The sequence below is a fragment of the Aquarana catesbeiana genome, linkage group LG08 (assembly GCF_042186555.1).
Source record: "Aquarana catesbeiana isolate 2022-GZ linkage group LG08, ASM4218655v1, whole genome shotgun sequence".
In the NCBI taxonomy this organism is placed as follows: Eukaryota; Metazoa; Chordata; class Amphibia; order Anura; family Ranidae; genus Aquarana; species Aquarana catesbeiana.
The window spans coordinates 190566956-190584950 of record NC_133331.1 but is presented as its reverse complement, the minus strand read 5'-3'; the positions used below and the strand labels follow the sequence as shown (position 1 = coordinate 190584950).

The 17995-nt window shown below is 39.2% G+C and overlaps 1 protein-coding gene and 1 long non-coding RNA gene across 3 annotated transcripts in view; one reads left to right on the top strand and one right to left on the bottom strand.

Annotated features, from left to right (window-relative positions):
* LOC141106185 (uncharacterized) overlaps positions 1-17995 on the top strand; it is a 527211-nt gene that overhangs the window by 26432 nt on the left and 482784 nt on the right. The gene's annotated exons all lie outside the window — the stretch shown is intronic.
* Positions 1-17995, bottom strand: part of LDB3 (LIM domain binding 3) — a 277023-nt gene that overhangs the window by 175315 nt on the left and 83713 nt on the right. For both annotated transcript variants that reach the window (XM_073596730.1, XM_073596729.1), the window contains exon 3: positions 5569-5720. In XM_073596730.1, coding sequence (XP_073452831.1) covers positions 5569-5720 — 152 coding nt within the window. The remainder of the gene's footprint in view (positions 1-5568; positions 5721-17995) is intronic.

Here is a 17995-nt window from a genome sequence, read left to right as displayed (position 1 = left end):
CCTATATAAGTCACATCAGAGCACTCAGAGAGCATTCCAGCCTGAGAGACCGTCGTGTCAACATCGGAAGAAGAGAAGAAGAGAAGAAGCCCAGAAGCCAGAAGTCCGGGCCTCCGCTGGCAAAAGAGCGGCAGAAGAACTGGAACACTGGGAGAAGAGGCCAGAGAGAGCGGAGAAGAACCAACCGGACGCCGGGAGAAGAGGAACCGGAGGGACCCCTAAAGTCAGAAGAAGACCCCCGAAGCCGGAAGAAGACCCCCCCCCGGAGCTGTCTAATAAATTACGTTAAAAACCTTTTATTATTGACACTTTTTCCCTAGGTAAATGGGTAGGGGTACAATGTACCCCATACTCATTCACATAGGGTGGGGGGCCGGGATCTGGGGGCCCTCTTATTAAAGGGGGCTCCCGGATTCCGATAAGCCCCCCGCCCGCAGACCCCGACAACCAACGGCCAGGGTTGTCGGGAAGAGGCCCTTGTCCTCATCAACATGGGGATAAGGTGCTTTGTGGTGGGGGGCCCCTGCAGGGCGCCCCCTCCCCCAAAGCACCCACCCCCCAGGTTATGGGCATGCGGCCTGGTACGGTTCAGGAGGGGGGGCGCTCGCTCGTCCCCAACCCCTTTCCTGACCGGCCTGGCTGCGTGTTCGGATAGGGGTCTGGTATGGATTCTAGGGGAGACCCCACGCCATTTTTTCGGTGTAGGGGGTTCCCTTTAAAATCTATACCAGACTTAAGGGCCTGGTATGCGCCACACTTGGCACAATAGGAAAATGTGTTTTTCCTATTGCAGCGAGCGCAAGATGCAATACCCTGCCCTTGTCGGACCAGCATACAGATGAACGGGCTTTCCGTCAGGAACTGAGTCCGGCGGACTAAGATTTGAAACATGCTTCAAATCTAGGTACGGTGGACTTTTGGGAAAAAAAAGTCCGCCGGAGCCTACACACGATTGGATTGTGCGGCGGACTCTGGTCCGCCGGACCAAGTATGCCGGAAAGTCCGCTCGTGTGTACACGGCATTAGACTGACAACATTGTGCAATGCAATAGAGTTGTGAACCAAAATGCATGACTTGAAGCTAGTTTAAAGCCAGGTTAATTAATCTAGATAAACATAGTTTATCTTTATTAAAAAAAAAGAAAAAAAAAAAAAAAGATTTTTTTTTTCTGCTTCAATACATTTTATTAAGTTTTTGCACATTACATAACAATGATTAAAGGAGAAGTTCACCTTTTTAGGAAGAAATAATACATGTACATATTTATTTGCAGAAAATGTGCCCTGTGAGCATGGCATAAGCTGGAACATGGTACAAATGACACCCTAAATACAGGTGTAACATCTTCCAAAGGTGAACTTAGGCTTTAATCATGGGGACAGCATACCTCCCAACTTTTTGAGATTGGAATGAAGGAAACATATATCAAAAAGTATGTGGGCATAAGCCGCACCCCCTGCCATGCCCCTTTACTAGAAGAATTATATATAAAAAAAATAAGTTAAACTCCCAAGTGCTTTTTTTTACCACTACTATTCCTTTATACTGGGTTTTGACATTTACAAATTCAGCAATTTGGATGAAAGGTTTAGCTCTGGGAAACACTTTTTGAAAGCTAAAAAGTTCATTTTATACACAACTAAATAGATCAGACCAAACTGAGGGACAAATAAGGAAAGAGGGACAGAGGGAGATTGCTCCAAATCAGGAACAGTCCCTCCAAATCAGGGACAGTTGGGAGCTATGGGATCGTAAGAGGCCTGGCATTCACCAAAAATATGATCATAAACCAGCAGCTTCATCAACCAAATTAACAATATATCCACATCAGTCTGATCATCAATATACAGTAAGTGGTACATTAATTGGGTGACCCAACTGCCAGGCTGTTGTAATCTTCCAATGATTTTTTCTAACAAATGCATACTGTAACTGGATTTAATTATGGTATAATTTATATTTTCCTGGAATTCAGTTTTTATGTAGCTCCTTTTGAAGTGCTAAGACAAGAATGTTATTCCTCTTCTAGCTGTAGTACTCACAATGCTTTCTAAAGGCTTTCTAAAGTTTGAACTATCATCAGTTTAGCAATTCATACAATGTATTGAAACACATTAAAAATTGGATGTAATTTAGCTTGTCCTTTCAGCTGTCTTGTATCGTGTATTCAATTTCTAAGCTATCTTTTGGAACTGGAAAATTGACTAAGAGAAAAAAGCTCTATCTTCTTTCTATAAACATCAATGCTACTTCAATGAACAGAAAGAATGAACTTCACTACTTTGCTTTCAGCAAAATAGCTCTTCAGTGATCTCGCAGCAGTCACTGAAGCTTTTCTGTGATTTATTATCTACTGATGTATTGATCTTTTTCTGTGTTTTGTTGGCTGCCATTTTTTTTATGTAGATGAAGCTTTGAGTAAACGTGTTGCAGTTCTAGGCAAATCAAACTCTGAATATTATTATTATTATTATTATTATAATACACGATTTATATAGCGCCAACAGTTTACGCAGCACTTTACAATGTATGATAAAAAAAGAATAGGCAGGGTTTTTACTTTAGTGAAAATGGCATGTTAGTTGAATTAGAATATCAGCAACTAAACTTTTATTGAAAACTGGATTTTTCTTGTGTAGTATTACCCCCTAGAGGGCCGCTGGATTTTTGGGTACCCCTATTTCTATGCAACACACATTTTCCAACTTCCACACAGAGTCAGTAACCAGTCAATGGGCTTGCTTTTGTTGTTTTATTGAGAGAAAACAACTTGGATGGGGGTGAGGGGGTTATGGGATGCCCAACTTGACATGGTAGAGTAACTTGAGGACAAACTTCCTTCACCATATACATAAAAAATGCAGATTCTGGATTGTACCCAGAGTGTACTTCCAGAGTGATATCAATCGCTGATGGATCAGTAGCAAGGTTTTCTCTTTTCAGGAGCTCTATTTCCCTGGGGTGAATAGCAAAGTCCCAAAACTTACAGGAGCTCTATGTCCCCTTGGTGAAACCAGCAAAGTATCAAATGTATGCAGGAGCAATGTTGCCCCTTGGTAGAAATAGCAAAAAGTAACGAACTGTATGCAGGAGCACTATGTCCCCTTAGGAAGAGAACCTCACAAAGTCCTAACGCTTGCAGAAAATACCAGCCCACCTGGCTGCCTTGAAAAGTGTCCAAGAGCAAGGGATTTATGTTTAGCTGTGACACCGTCCCTATGAAAGCATGTTGTATATTGCATCTGGCAGCCTTCTCCCTTGTAGGCCCTTGGGGTGTAGAGGTACTCAAACGGTCTCTTGAATCTTGCTGCTTTGGATAAGACTGCTGTTCAGGCCTCCTGCTGGACAGATCTTTCCATGCTGGACAGGGTGTCTACTGGATGAGACCGAAGGGTGGTGAAGGTCCCTCTCGTCAGATTCCTCTTCCTCCTTCCTCAGCTCCAGCCTGGAGGCAGAGTCCCCCGCCCGAGGTCCCCTCCCAGGCCTTACAACATCTTCCTCAGCACTCTATCTTCCACCCAACAACAACAACCTGCCAGGCTTTTCAATATTTATGGGTCTTACCACCCTGCCAGGCCTCCTGCCTAGGGATTGGTCAAAGCTCCCATCAATATTCAGACCTTGCCTCCTTACCTCCACCCACTAGTTTCTTGAAGTTTCCAAGGACCCCCAGAACCAAGGAGAGGAGATAGAGGTCTGGTCTGCAGAGCCTTCCAGCCTGACCTTAAGCTGAACCCACAGCAAATTCAGAATCACACAAACTACTATGAGTCAGCATAAATTTACCCCACCACACTGTACACTAGAGGGTGCTACACTTGTAAAAATTGAGCCTGGCCCACAAGTTATCAATCCCTTATTTTTTTGGTCTAGAAATGATGGATGGCCTTAGTCACCAATAGGGATGGACCTAATTCAACTTTCACAAACATTATTAACATTCACACATATGAAGGTCAGGTGAAATGGGCAATTTAAAAGTTTTGTGTTTAATATACTATAGCTCATTGTGTTCTAAAATGTAAGAGCACTACAGAATAACAACTCAATTTAGTGTATAGGTTTACTCAATAATATTCATATTCTTATTCAGTAGGTACAGGGGCATTCTTTTTATTTCTTTATTGATTAATTTAATAAAAACCGTCTGACATTCAGCCTGTGTGTACAGCATGACCGAAAAAGGTCTGCCAATCGGCATCCAATCAGCACTGGATCTCCTCTCGAGCTTTTCAGTTCTGTTTCGTTCAGCCCACTGGGTTGGCCATACAACATTACAATTTGTTAATTCTATTAAAAACTATTTTGTATTCGGGGCAGAAGTTGAATTGTTTAGGCCGACCCTATCGCTAAAGGATTAATGCTAAATCCAAAGTAGATTTTACAAAGGTTGTACAATCAAACTTCAAAGGCCCCCATAGATGGTTTAAATCTCAGCCAATTCCTGCTAAATCAGACAAAATTCAAGCTATGGGTGACCTTGCAAGCACCACCAGTTGAAAAAAGTAAATTTAAAAATGTATAGAACTGGGCGGAAAATTATTGGTTGAACAGTGACTTCATCATATAAAATACAGTCACTATTCAGCAGTGCCTCTGAATTCAGGCAGTCATGGGTGCCACAGCTGCCAGAGTAAACTAGCCAGCAGCGGAGATTCATCTATCCACCTTGCAAAGCCGGCCATACATGATTCATTTTTTTGTTCAGTCAAAAAAGTGAACCGATTTTCCCCATCCATACATTCAAGGTGGATGTGGGAATCCACACTGCTGTGCTATTGCATTCTGCGGGGACTCCTTCACTGTCAGAATACACAACCAAGCGCTGCAGATTGAGAGATGATGAATGAGCTGCTTTTATCCAACAGGAAGGTTTTACTGAAGTCGATAAGTAGATCGATTTCTGTTTAACTGCAGTGGCCCCACATGGATCAAAATTCAGCCGATCCATGCTGAAGCAGCTGAATTTCGATCCATCTATGGCCACCTTTAGTGTAGAAATAAAGGGATTTTCTCAGCTAAGGAGCTGAACGAGAGAAAATCAAGCCATCTATCGCGGGCTTAACATATATAGACAGTCTGAACCTTGCCATATACTGACCAAAATTAGGCTGGTCCAGAAGGGAACTTCCAAATTTTGATGAGTATGTGGGCTTCCCCACTCCACAGACGTCGATTGCCCAATTTACTTTTGTTAAAGGGACGTGTTGGAAAGTTGTCAATTGATCAGCAGCTGCAGTCATTTGGCTGCACCTGCTAATCAGTGTATTCTCCCAGTGGCATGCACCACAGTTAGAATATAATATCCCAATGGGGGCATTCCTTCATCCACCTCGTTCGTGTGGATGGGGGAACAGCTTTGTTTTTTTACGTTTAGCCCTCTGGCTGAACAAAAAAAAAATCTAACCGTGAATGGCCAGACTAACACTTAAGATTGACATCTCTTTACTAAATGGGTTATTGGTGTTATGGCTACCCAATTCTACTATTCATGCAAATGGTTTGGATACAACTAATTTACACACATTTACACATTGTTTACATCTAGCACTTCAAGAGAAGCTTACTTTTGTAAGGTGAGACCCAGGTTGTAGCTGGCTGACTTGATCTTGTTCTGGGCCTCTAAATGAGTCATGCCATCTGTGTTTACTCCATCGATGGCCACCACCAAGTCTCCCTGATTTACATTGGATTGTGCTGCTTTACTGCCAGGTGTTACCTTGAAATAAATGAAAAAGAGAAGATGAGAAGTATGGACAACAAGCTTCATTTACTCAATGTGAAAACATTCAATATGCACTCAATAGCATTTCTCTGAAGTTTGTGTTTATAATCTGCTAATTTATGTCAGTCTTGGGATCCCCCAGACACAAATTCAGTAAGCTGGTGACCTAAGGATTTGTTCACTCTTTATATCCATTTCAGGGAGTGAGGTTAATGGAGATGATCTCAGATGAGAATAGGTCAGTTATAAAGAGCAATTTCAGGCAACAACTGAAAACAATTGCCGAGCTACTAATATACAAAGTAAATACAGCTGTAAAGAAAGTCAGAAACTCCACTAGGTTTATTTGAAAACAAACCAGAAATATGGAAAATATGGAAACCAGAAATATGGAGGTTGCCATTAATAACCACTTTATGTTAATACTAGTTCCCTGACTCTCTCTAGCTTCAATACTTTCAGAGCCACTGGCCTAGAACAAATGTTCAGCAAGTGAAGGAAGGACAGATCAGAAGTTGCAGCTTCCATATCATATCCATATATAATATCCTTATCAGCACTGGTAAGCACTGGTTTCCTTTACTCTAAAATTATCTGCAATTGACCTCTGTCAGAATCCAGAGAGCATTTAACAGTCTCATGTAACAACTTTCTCTGCTTCCGGCATCACCACTCATTTTCACACTGTGGGTGTTTGTGGGAACAGCTATCTCTTACGTCACAAGCAAAGTTTCTCACATCACCAGCACTAAGCAGAAAGTATGTTTTCCCTGTAAGCATCTCAACATTTTTGGCTGAACAGTTCCTGCATTCAATCACTAGCCGCTGTTTGGGTATTCTGACAGTCACCACCAGCAGGGAAATTCCTCCCTCTGTGCAGGGGTATAACCCAACAGGGGGTTTTAATCATCTGTGGTCTTTAGTGTGCTTGGAGGAACCTGTTAGATTTCTTTCATTCAGCCCACAGGCTGAGCAGAAGATATCGAACAAAGTTTTGCTAGCTTTGGTCTAAGCTCTCTGTAATCCACCTTGCCAGATTTCATGGAACACTTCAAAGGGTGACTGGGAGTGCACTTCCCAAAGTGTGCAGCTTCTTGTAACAGCAATCGCCTTCACAATTTCAAAATGTTTGTATCTGATTGGTGACTGTGAGATATTTCTTAGTGCTGATCCTTTTTTACATGTCTGTTCAGCGTGCAATACAGCAAAGTGCATGCAGTGGGAGTATTTAGGAATAGGTCTCCTGTACCACAAACAGCTTATTTAGATTGCCAGATTACTGACAAAAGTGACTAGTGAAATTTTTTTTTATGAATTTCAAGGTTTCACTTTCCATTTCAGCTGAAGTATACCATTAACATCAAATATCGATTTTTTTTTATATATAAGTACTTCTACTTTTTTGTACAGAGAAACAAAGCTAATAGCAAATGTGCATTATTTGATCTGAGTATATAATCTTTTAAATGCTTGCCTTTACTGTTAACCAGTGCATCCCAATGGGAAATAAATTTAAAAGAGCTAATAAAAGTCCTGGGTGGCTTAATTCTAACGTAAGAACGCATATAAAAGCAAAGGAGAAGGCCTTCAAAAAATAAAAGGCTGAGGGATCAGCATCAGCATTCCAACTTTACAAAGAATGCAATAAGAAATGTAAGGTTCAGGGGGGCTAAGATAGAACACAAAAGGCACATAGCGGAGAAGAGTAAAAAAAATCCCAAGAAATAGTAAGTACATAAATAGTAAGTACATAAATAGTAAGAAAGGGAGGTCAGATCATATTGGTCCCATAAAGAATGATGAAGGCAATCTGGTTACTAAGGATGGAGAGATGGTGAAGGTATTACATTCACGAGGACTGCAATGTTTATCTTCATGACATGTCACATGAAGCACCCCAATGGCTAAGGGGATAATAGGGGACTATATACAAGAGTTTAGTAATGAAAACTGTATCATTAGCAGTAATCAGCATGGATTCATGAAGAATCGTTTTTGCCAAACCAATCTATTAACCTTCTATGAGGAGGTGAGCTGCCATCAAGATAGACGTGGTGTATCTGGATTTGGCAAAAGCATTTGATACAGTTCTCCATAAACGCTTACTGTACAAAATAAGGTCCGTTGGCATGGACCATAGGGTGAGTACATGGATTGAAAACTGGCTACAGGGGCGAGTTCAGAGGGTAGTGATAAACGGGGAGTACTCGGAATGGTCCGGGGTGGCAAGTGGGGTCCCCCAGGGTTCTGTCCTGGGACAATTCCTATTTAATCTATTCATAAATGACCTGGAGGATGGGATAAATGGCTTAATCTCTGTATTTGCGGACGATACTAAGCTAAGCAGGGCAATAACTTCTCTGCAGGGTGTGGAAACCTTGCAAGAAGATCTGAACAGACGAATGGGGTGGGCAACTACATGGCAAATGAGGTTTAATGTAGAAAAATGTAAAATAATGCATTTGGGTGGCAAAAATATGAATGCAATCTACTCACTGGGGGGAGAACCTTTTGGGGAATCTAGGATGGAAAAGGACCTGGGGGTCCTAGTAGATGATAGGCTCAGCAATGGCATGCAATGCCAAGCTGCTGCAAGCAAAGGAAACAGAATATTGGCATGCATTAAAAAGGGATTAACGCCAGAGATAAAATGATAATTTTCCCGCTCTACAAGACACTGGTCTGGCTGCACCTGGAGTATGCCATCCAGTTCTGGGCACCAGTCCTCAGGAAGGATGTGCTGGAACTGGAGAGAGTCCAGAGCAGGGCAACACAACTAATAAAGTGTCTGGAGGACATTAGTTATGAGGAAAGGTTACGAGCACTGAACTTATTCTCCCTGGAGACACTTGAGAGGGGATATGATTTCTATGTACAAATACTGTACTGGGGACCCCACAATAGGGATAAAACTTTTCCGTGAAAGGAAATCCCTAGTCTTAATTTCCCTGTAATCTATTTGTCATGAAATGTTTTTTTTTTTACTGTGTTTTTCTGCCTCTTTGACCTCCTGAACCTTTCTTTCCCCCCTCAGTTCCATTTGTTTGGAACCAGCAGTGCATGTTAGTTACAGTCATGTGTTCTGCTCTGTGCACACTACAAATCCCAAAGTTCATAGTCCCTAGTCCTTCTTGGAAACGAGAGTGTGACTATGTTCCTACATATAGCGGGGCCATGGAGAACCCATCCTCAAAGAAGTCATATCAGAGAGGAAAAAAAAAAAATAAAAGTATTTGGTGATTTGGAGGAGGCTGAGAGCAACAGAAGGTACTTTTTTGAGTTAAGAACACATATTTGGTTGGAATTTTTTTTTTTTAAACCAGAGAAAAGTGTCATATTAAAAAGCAACCACACTTGTGTACAGAATGCCTCCAGGTTGCATATTGCATCAAATTTTACAGAAAATTACAGCACTGAAGTTTGAAAAGGTAATTTTTATTAACCAATTAAGGACTAGCCTCGTTTTGGATTTTAGGTGTTTACATGTTTAAAACAGTTTTTTTTGGCTAGAAAATTACTTAGAACCCCCAAACATTATATATGTTTTTTTTCTAACACCCTAGAGAACAAAACGGCGGTCATTGAAATACTTTTTTTTGCACCATATTTGCGCAGCGGTCTTATAAGCGCACTTTTTTTGGAAAAAATTCACTTTTTTGAATAAAAAAAATAAGACAACAGTAAAGTTAGCCCAATTTTTTTTTATATTGTGAAATATAATGTTACGCCAAGTAAATTGATACCCAACATGTCACGCTTCAAAATTGTGGCCGCTCGTGGAATGGCGTCAAACTTTTACCCTCAAAAATCTCCATAGGCAATGTTTAAAAAATTCTACAGGTTGCATATTTTGCATTACAAAGGAGGTCTAGGGTTAGAAATATTGCTCTTGCTCTACCGGTTGCGGCGATACCTCACATGTGTGGTTTGACCACTGTTTTCATATGCGACCGCTACTCGCGTATGCGTTCGCTTCTGCGCGCGAGCTCGTCGGGATGGGGGGTTTTTAAAAAATTTTTTCTTATTTTTATTATTTATTTTACATTATTTTATTTATTTTTACACTGTTAAAAAAAAAAAAAAAGTGTCACTTTTATTCCTATTACAAGGAATGTATACATCCATTGTAATAGAAAAAAGCATGACAGGACCTCTTAAATATGAGATCTGGGGTCAAAAAGACCTCAGATCTCATATTTACACTAAAATGCAATAAAAAAAAAAAAAAAAGTAATTTAAAAAAATGACATTGAAAAAAATATGCCTTTAAGAGGCGTGGGCGGAAGTGACGTTTTGACGTCGCTTCCGCCCAGCAGTGCCATGGAGACGAGTGGACTCCATTTTAGCCTCACTTGTCTCCAGGCACAGGAGGGAGACGGACGCGATCGCCTCCGCCGCTACCGACAGCTCCGGTAAGCGGCGGAGGGCACTGGATCGCGGCGGGACGGGGGGGCCCTCTCTCACCACCGATAAAAGTGATCTCGCAGCGAATCCACCGCAGGGACCACTTTTATCAGAAAGCGGACCACCACACAAAAACGGGGATACCGGGGTTATGGCAGCTAGCTGCTGCCATAACAACGATATCCCCTTCAAAGTTTAGACGTACATCGGCGTGCGACGGTCCGGAAGTGGTTAACATTCAATTATAGTATGGTTTTTGTAGCAACTGTATATGTATATGTTATATTATTTTTTTTAATATGCTATATTTTTTTACTACGAAAATGGAATTACCCTTTAAGCTGTAAGTATCATACCTTGTTATACCAATACAAAACAGTAAACTAAAGCAGCCATGTAGAAACATAAATGTCTAGTTTGAGCTAGATTGTCCAAACCTTAGTTTCTGAAAGAATGCCTTTGATGTGAATGTGTTATACATTTATTACTGAACATCTCTTGATGAGCCACCTTAAATAGCAATTAGTGAGCAAACAAAAGGCGGCCATGCAGCCCAGGGAGAGACAGAGAAAGAGGGAGAGATGATTAGTGTCTCAAATGTATCCAGCGCATCAACACATTTGATTGGATGCCTAATGTTTCCAAGACAATGGGGTATTTAAATATCTTGCTTCTCACAGATCACGCAAGAGCACCACTGTATAATGCAAAGGGTGATTCCTTTCCCTTTCATTAACCAGCAATCTGCTATATACACATTATCTGTGTACCGGCTGTGATTACTAAAGTAAACTAAGTACCCTTATGTCATCAGAAAAGTTTAAAATACAAATTGCCTGAAGCAAACATGTCACAAACCTTGGGCAAAGGCACTCACAATTGTGCCATGTTCTTTCCATCTGTAGTAATAGATTTAGCAGTGCATCAGTAGCTATACTTATTTTTTCTTGTCAAAAGAAGTTTATTGAGTATACAATGTTATAAAGATACATAAAGATACATAAAGTAAGTTTACAAGGATCTATAAAGTAAGCTCATTGTTTTACAGTAGGGTTTATATAGGTAAATATCATGAAATTTCAAATATTAAACATTGGGTTCAGGTAAACCTAAATTAAAGATATATATCATTTCCTCAGTTACTTTTGTAGGTATTTAAATGATTTATACCTACTATACATATTGTTTACAAGTAGAGTGTATATAGGTCAAATAAATTCTGATAATGAGCTTTAATCATAAGGTGGAGAAAAGGAAAGAGAAAGAAGAAAAAGGGTTGAAAGGTAGAGGTATGGTCCACAAGGTTGTCCCGCTCGTCAGTTTATTATTCTTTTTAGTTCTCTTTGAAGCCTTAGAATGGGTGTCTCTGTAAGTCATTTAATCTGTTACCATGGCAACAGGACAGAGTCATTGAAATTTGACAGGAACTGTTGTTTTATCCAAGGATGCCAAAGTTTTTCAAATTTTGGAATTTGATTTTGATCGATGGCTACCATCTTAGCATGGGACATTGTATTATTCATTCTGTGAATTGTTTCTGCTAGTACCAATGTAGGAGATTTCCATGCCTTGGCCACTGTTTGTTTTGCAGCCGTTATTAGTTGGATCATAAGTTTGAATTGAGAGAGTGTTAACCATTCCGGTTTTAGATTAAGTAAAGTTAAATATGGATCTGGTTGTATTATTTTTTTAAATATTTTAGATGCAATCACGAAGACTTCCTTCCAGAAGGTTTGGATTACTGGGCACGTCCACCATATGTGTAAATATGTGCCTATTTCTGGGCATCCTCGAAAACAAAGAGTTCAGGTATTAGGTGAATATTTTGCCACTCTAGCGGGTACAAGGTACCAGCGAGTTAGGACTTTATAATTTGTCTCCAGTGCCAAGATGTTGGGTGAAGATGACTTAGATGTGAGCCATATATTAGACCAGTCCGTGTCTTCTAAAGTTCGTCCCAGGTCCTCCTCCCACCTCTGAACGTAAGAGGGTCTATTAAGATTTGCTACTCCATATAATTGATTATAAAGTGATGAAATTGTACCTTTAGCAAATGGATCTTTTGTACAGATTGATTCAAAAATGGATAATTGGGATAATGGTGTATCCCCCTTTAGGAATGGTGTATAGAAATTTTTGATTTGGAGATATCTAAATATCTCAGAGTTTGGTAGATCATATTTTTCTCTAAGCGATGGGAATGAAAGGAATGATTTAGATGCTATGAAGTCATTTAGTGTCTGAATGCCTGATGTTGTCCAAGCTTTAAAAGAATTTGGGTAGATCCATGCCGGATAAAAGGCCGGATTTCTGATAAAAGAAAGAAGAGGATTGTGTGGAGATTGTAACTGATATTTGGTTTTTAGTTTATCCCAGAGAGATAAGAAGTGTTTAGTTATGGGATTATGAATTTTAAAGCGGTCTTTAGGATCAAGCCATAATAAATTTGATATTAATAGAGGGTCATTTTCTGAAGCCTCTATAAATACCCATAATGGGATTTCCTGTTTTGCATGGTATTTGGACAGACTGGCCAAATGTGCTGCTCTGTAGTAGTTAGTAAAATTAGGGTATCCCAGGCCTCCTTTATTTTTGGGAAGATGTAGTGTGTGTATAGGTATACGTGGTTTAGAAGATCCCCATATAAACGAAGTTGCTCTTTTTTGTACTATTCTCAAAAAATAGGAAGGAATTGGAATAGGGAGGACTCTGAATAGATAAAGCAATTTGGGTAGAATAGTCATTTTGATTGCATTAATCTTCCCTATCCAGGATAAAGGAAGTTGCGACCATTGTTTTATTAGATTTGTGATCTGTCTTAATACAGGAGGATAATTGGTTGAGAATAAGTCAGAATGAGATGCTGTTAAATGAATTCCAAGATATGGGATTGATTTTTCTGCCCATGTGAATGGGAGTGCAGCCCTAGCCGGGATCAATTCCATGTTTGTGAGTGAAATATTAAGCACTAGGCATTTCTTAGGATTAATCATAAGGCCGGATAGGGCTGCAAATCCATCAAGAGCTGGTATTAAGTTAGGACCAGAGACCTGTGGTGATGATAGAAAAAGTAATATATCATCTGCAAATATACATAATTTGTGTGTAATACCTCTTACTTCAATGCCAGTTATAGTTTGGTTTGTTCTGATGTATTGGGCCATGGGTTTGAGTATAAGGGCAAATAATAAGGGAGATAATGGGCAACCCTGTCGGGTACCTCTTTCGATATTAAAGGCTTCAGATTTGTATCCAGCATATTTTATATAGGCTTTGGGTTTATTATATAATGCTTTGATCCATGTTAAAAAGTGGGGTCCAAAACCCCATTTTTGTAATGAATATTGCATATATTGCCAGGATACTGTGTCAAATGCCCTCTTAATATCGAGAGATAGAAAACATAAAGGGATTTTCAGTTTTTTAGCAATATGTGCCAATAACACTGCCCTGCGTATATTATCGCCTGCCTGTCTATTTGGCATGAAGCCTACTTGATCTCTATGTATTAATTTTCCTATAATGCTATTGAGGCGTTTTGCTATTATTTTTGCTAATAATTTAATATCGAGGTTTAACAGAGAGATAGGCCGATAATTCACACAGGAAGTATCATCAGAAAGGGGTTTTGGGATCATACAAACAATTGCCATTAGTGTTTCTTGCCGAAAAGAATGTCCATCTAGAGGTTTGTTAAAAGTTTCAGTGAGAATGGGAGAGAGTATTTCTGAGAATGTTTTATAGTATAAAGCCGAGTAGCCGTCTGGGCCTGGTCTTTTGTTAAGTTTTAGGTCTTTTATGGCGTTAGCAACTTCATCTATAGTTATAGGCTCATCCAAACTGCTTTTTTGATTCTGAGATAACTCAGGTAAGGTTATTTTTGAGAAGAAGGATTCAGCTTCTGTAGGATTAAATTCATTGTTTGTCTTGTATAAAGTTGCGAGATGTGAGTGAAATTTATGGACTATTTTAACTGGATTACAAGTGTAAACATTTTTTGATAATTTCAAACGTATTGGTTTGAAAGATTTGTTAGTTGAATTTAATGCCTGAGCCAAATATGTACCTGGTTTGTTTGTATTCATGTAGAAATTGTGTTTGGAGCGTTTGAGGGATTTATCAACTGACTCAGTGAGAAATAGATCGTATTTCAATCTAGATTTTTCCAGATGAGATTTTGTACTCTGAGATGGATTATCTTGAAATGATATGTAGTCTGCATTAAAATTGAGTTCTAGTTTTTTTGCTAGATTTTTGCGTTCCCGTTTAAATAGTGCCATTTGTCTTTGTATTGTACCACGCAAGACAGGCTTATGAGCTTCCCACAGTGTTATTGGGGAGATGTCTGTTGTATTATTAATTGATATGTATTCCTTTAAAGCTTGTTCAATGGCCATCTGATGTAGTGGGTGTTTGAGCATTATGTCCGGTAAGTACCACGTTGGGTCATGCGCTTTTGGTATGGCTGAGGCTATAGTAGTGTATACTGCATTATGGTCAGACCACGGAATCGGAATTATATCTGATGCAATAATTTCTGGTATCATTCCTATTGTTAGAAAAATATGATCTATTCTGGTGAAGGTTTGATGAGGGTGCGAGAAATAAGTGAATTTCTTTTTCATTGGGTTACTTTCTCTCCATGAATCTACCAGATTGTATTTGGAAAGAAGTTGAGAAAAAGGTAATCTAGAGGTTATTTTGGATGGTGTAAAAGGTGATTTATCTAGAAATGGGAGGAGGACCTGGTTCGAATCCCCACACATTATCACTGTTCCTATTTTGTGTGTATTAATCACTTGTAATATATGTGAGAGGAATGGTGTAGGTTGTTTGTTAGGAGCGTAGTAGGAAATCACCGCGATTGCTGTATCCATTATATAACCCATGAGTATCAGGTATCTACCTTCTGGGTCTTTAATTTCTGATGATAAGGTGAATGGTGTGGATCGGTGAAATGCAATTAGAGTTCCCCTTTGCTTGGTACAGGCAGAAGCCGTGTAAATTTGTTGATAAAAAGGAGAAATATATTTTGGAGTAGAATCTTTGGTGAAGTGTGTTTCTTGGAGGCATACTATGTGAGCCTTCTTGTTATGGAAAGTACGGAAGGCTTTGGTCCTTTTTTGAGGGACATTTATTCCCTGAACATTCAGGGAAAGTATATTCAGTGGTGCCATGGCAATAGATCAAATAGTTTTGACTTACTTTTTGTTATGCAGAGCTGACTGCGCAGATCAACCTGTGTGGACTGAAGAGATGAATAGATAGAAAAGAAACTAGTGAATTCTGGAGTAAAGAGTAAACAAAAAACATATGAGATTAGATGATACATTGTATAAATTATTTTTTGCAAGTAATCACAATTTACCCGTGAAAGAGAATAAATATCTCTCTCAGGGGAATAAGTGCCTTCGTCACACTCCCACATAATATGGTTGGGAGAATGAGGAGGGCTAATGGGGGTACACGGATCTTCCGCTTACAGGAGAGAAGTGCTATGTCAAAAGACATCAAAATTATGTTTCATTAATTGGAGTGCAGAATATAGTTTTTGTTGAAATTATTTATTCCAGGGTGGTTGTATATGGTTAGTCTTGCCCTAGGCTAAATAATTCAGTTAGAAAGGTACTGTTAATAACTTTGGTATTGATGAAGATAGTTTGAATTATTTTGGGATTTTAACCCTTTTAGAGTAAACAATTACATATTTTATTCATATGTAACTGTTTAGATATGTTAACTCATAAAATTGAGGTTGTATTGCTTCAGATTAGAATAAACAAAAACATAATTCTAGGAACTAGTTAGGTAATAATATATTTGTTTTAAGAAAAGAAAGAAAAAGCTTCCATTACTTCTGGATTATTGAACATATTTGTCCTAAAAAGTAATAAATCTATTGTTATTACCTGATAATATATAACTGAACAAGAATTTCCTTATTTCACTTATATATTCTAAGGCTATATGAATCAGAAGTAATAAGAAATATAACTGGAATGTAACATGATCCCACACAGTGTGTGACTATCAGAATGCAGTTACATTCAGTTATAAATATAGGTTTTTTTATAGAGAACCATCTCTTAGTATAATAAATGAAGAGATATCAGGAATTAGGATGTCAGTCCATTGAATCTTCTTGGTCCATGGATGATGTGGCATAACGGCCTCTTTTGTGAGAATGATGATTCCCATTTTGTTCTGAAATTTTCTGGGTGCTGCCTGAAGGTGAAGATGACGCTATTCTTCTGCGTGTGGGAGTGTTGCTGCTTGTGGGTTCTGTCAGATTTAATTTTAAAAGGGTTTGTTTTAGTTCATCTGCTGATCTGCTTCTGTAAATTGTACCTTGGTAGTTAAATCTGACTGAAAAGGGGAAGTCCCATTGATACATAATGTTGTGGCGTTGCAGTTCCATTAGTTGGGGTTTCATGGATCGTCTTTTAGTAATAGTAAGTTGGGATAGGTCAGCAAAAATTTGATAATTGTGTCCTTGAAAATTAAGTTCCTTTTTTCTCTTGCAGCAATTAGTATTTGTTCTTTCGTTCTGTAATAATGAAATTTTGTGATTATATCACGTGGGGGTCCATCTTTCTTTTTGGCTGTGAGGGCTCTGTGTACTCTGTCCAGTTCTAAACGTTCAATAGGGATATCTGGCTTTAGTTCTTGTAATAGAGCAGTAATAGTAGATTGCAGGTCTGTCACAGTTTCAGGTATTCCCCTTATGCGCAAGTTTGAACGTCTGGCTCTATTTTCGTAATCTTCGAGCTTAGTTTGAAGTATTAAATTCTCTTTTTTTAATTGTTGCAATTCTGTTATATTTTCTTGGGTTGTAATTTCAATTTCATCCATTTTTATTTCTAAGGCTGCGGTGCGGTTTCCCAGCTCTCTTATTTCTTTGGTTAGGCTTTTTGTTATTTGGTCTGAGGTTTGTTGTAAAGCCTTATGAAGCATCTTTTCAAATTGTAATAATATTACTGGGGATACTGAGGAGGCTTGTGGAGAAGTTTGTGAGAGGATTTGTTCTGTATCTGACTCAAATGGAGAGTCTTGCTGTGACATTTTCTGTCTGTGAGAGCGCCCTGATGCTGTATCTTGTGAGGTGACTGGAGCTGCTTCAGCTGCAGTGAGTGCCTGTGAGCTCTTTGTGATGTGATTTTTATTTCTGCCACGGTTTCCTCCCAGTACCATATTTCCTGCCCAAACTTTCACAGTTTGTTCCCTGGGGCAAAAAGGTTCAAATGGATACCTTTTGAGCCTGCAGGCTCCGCTTTGTCCTTCTCTTCTCTCCTCAGCGGTGTGCAGCTCTAACAATGCATGTCTGCTCTGCTAGGCTCCGCCTCCTGCCCCTCCGCTATACTTATTTTTAACCCTACCCTAATTTTTCTAAATTTTTTCCACAATTTTGTTTTGCTACCACCTTGATTAAATTTTGTTATGGACTGTACTGTAATTAACCGCTTCATCAAGAACAAATCTGGGTATGCCTTCCAGAAACAGGTGTCTATTTAGTGATCATGTGACATCTTTATTGCACACGGGTAGACTTCATTCAACAAATTTTAGGACTTCTGTGGTCAGAGCTTGTTTAGGTGTTTTACATACTTTTGGAATGTAGACTTTTCAGATTTTTGTTACTTGTAAATATAAACATATTAAAAGTTGAAAATTCCAAGGTGTCAACATCTATGTAAACAACTGTACACTTGACCCATCCAGGTTTAGACATCTTATCAGGACAAGATGTTTAAAACTGGAACAGATAGGCACACAAATGTTGTCATGTCTTTACCTCTATCACAAGAGAATCTCTAACTGGAAAGGGTATATATGGCCAAACAGTGTTTTAGGCACAGGCCTAATGG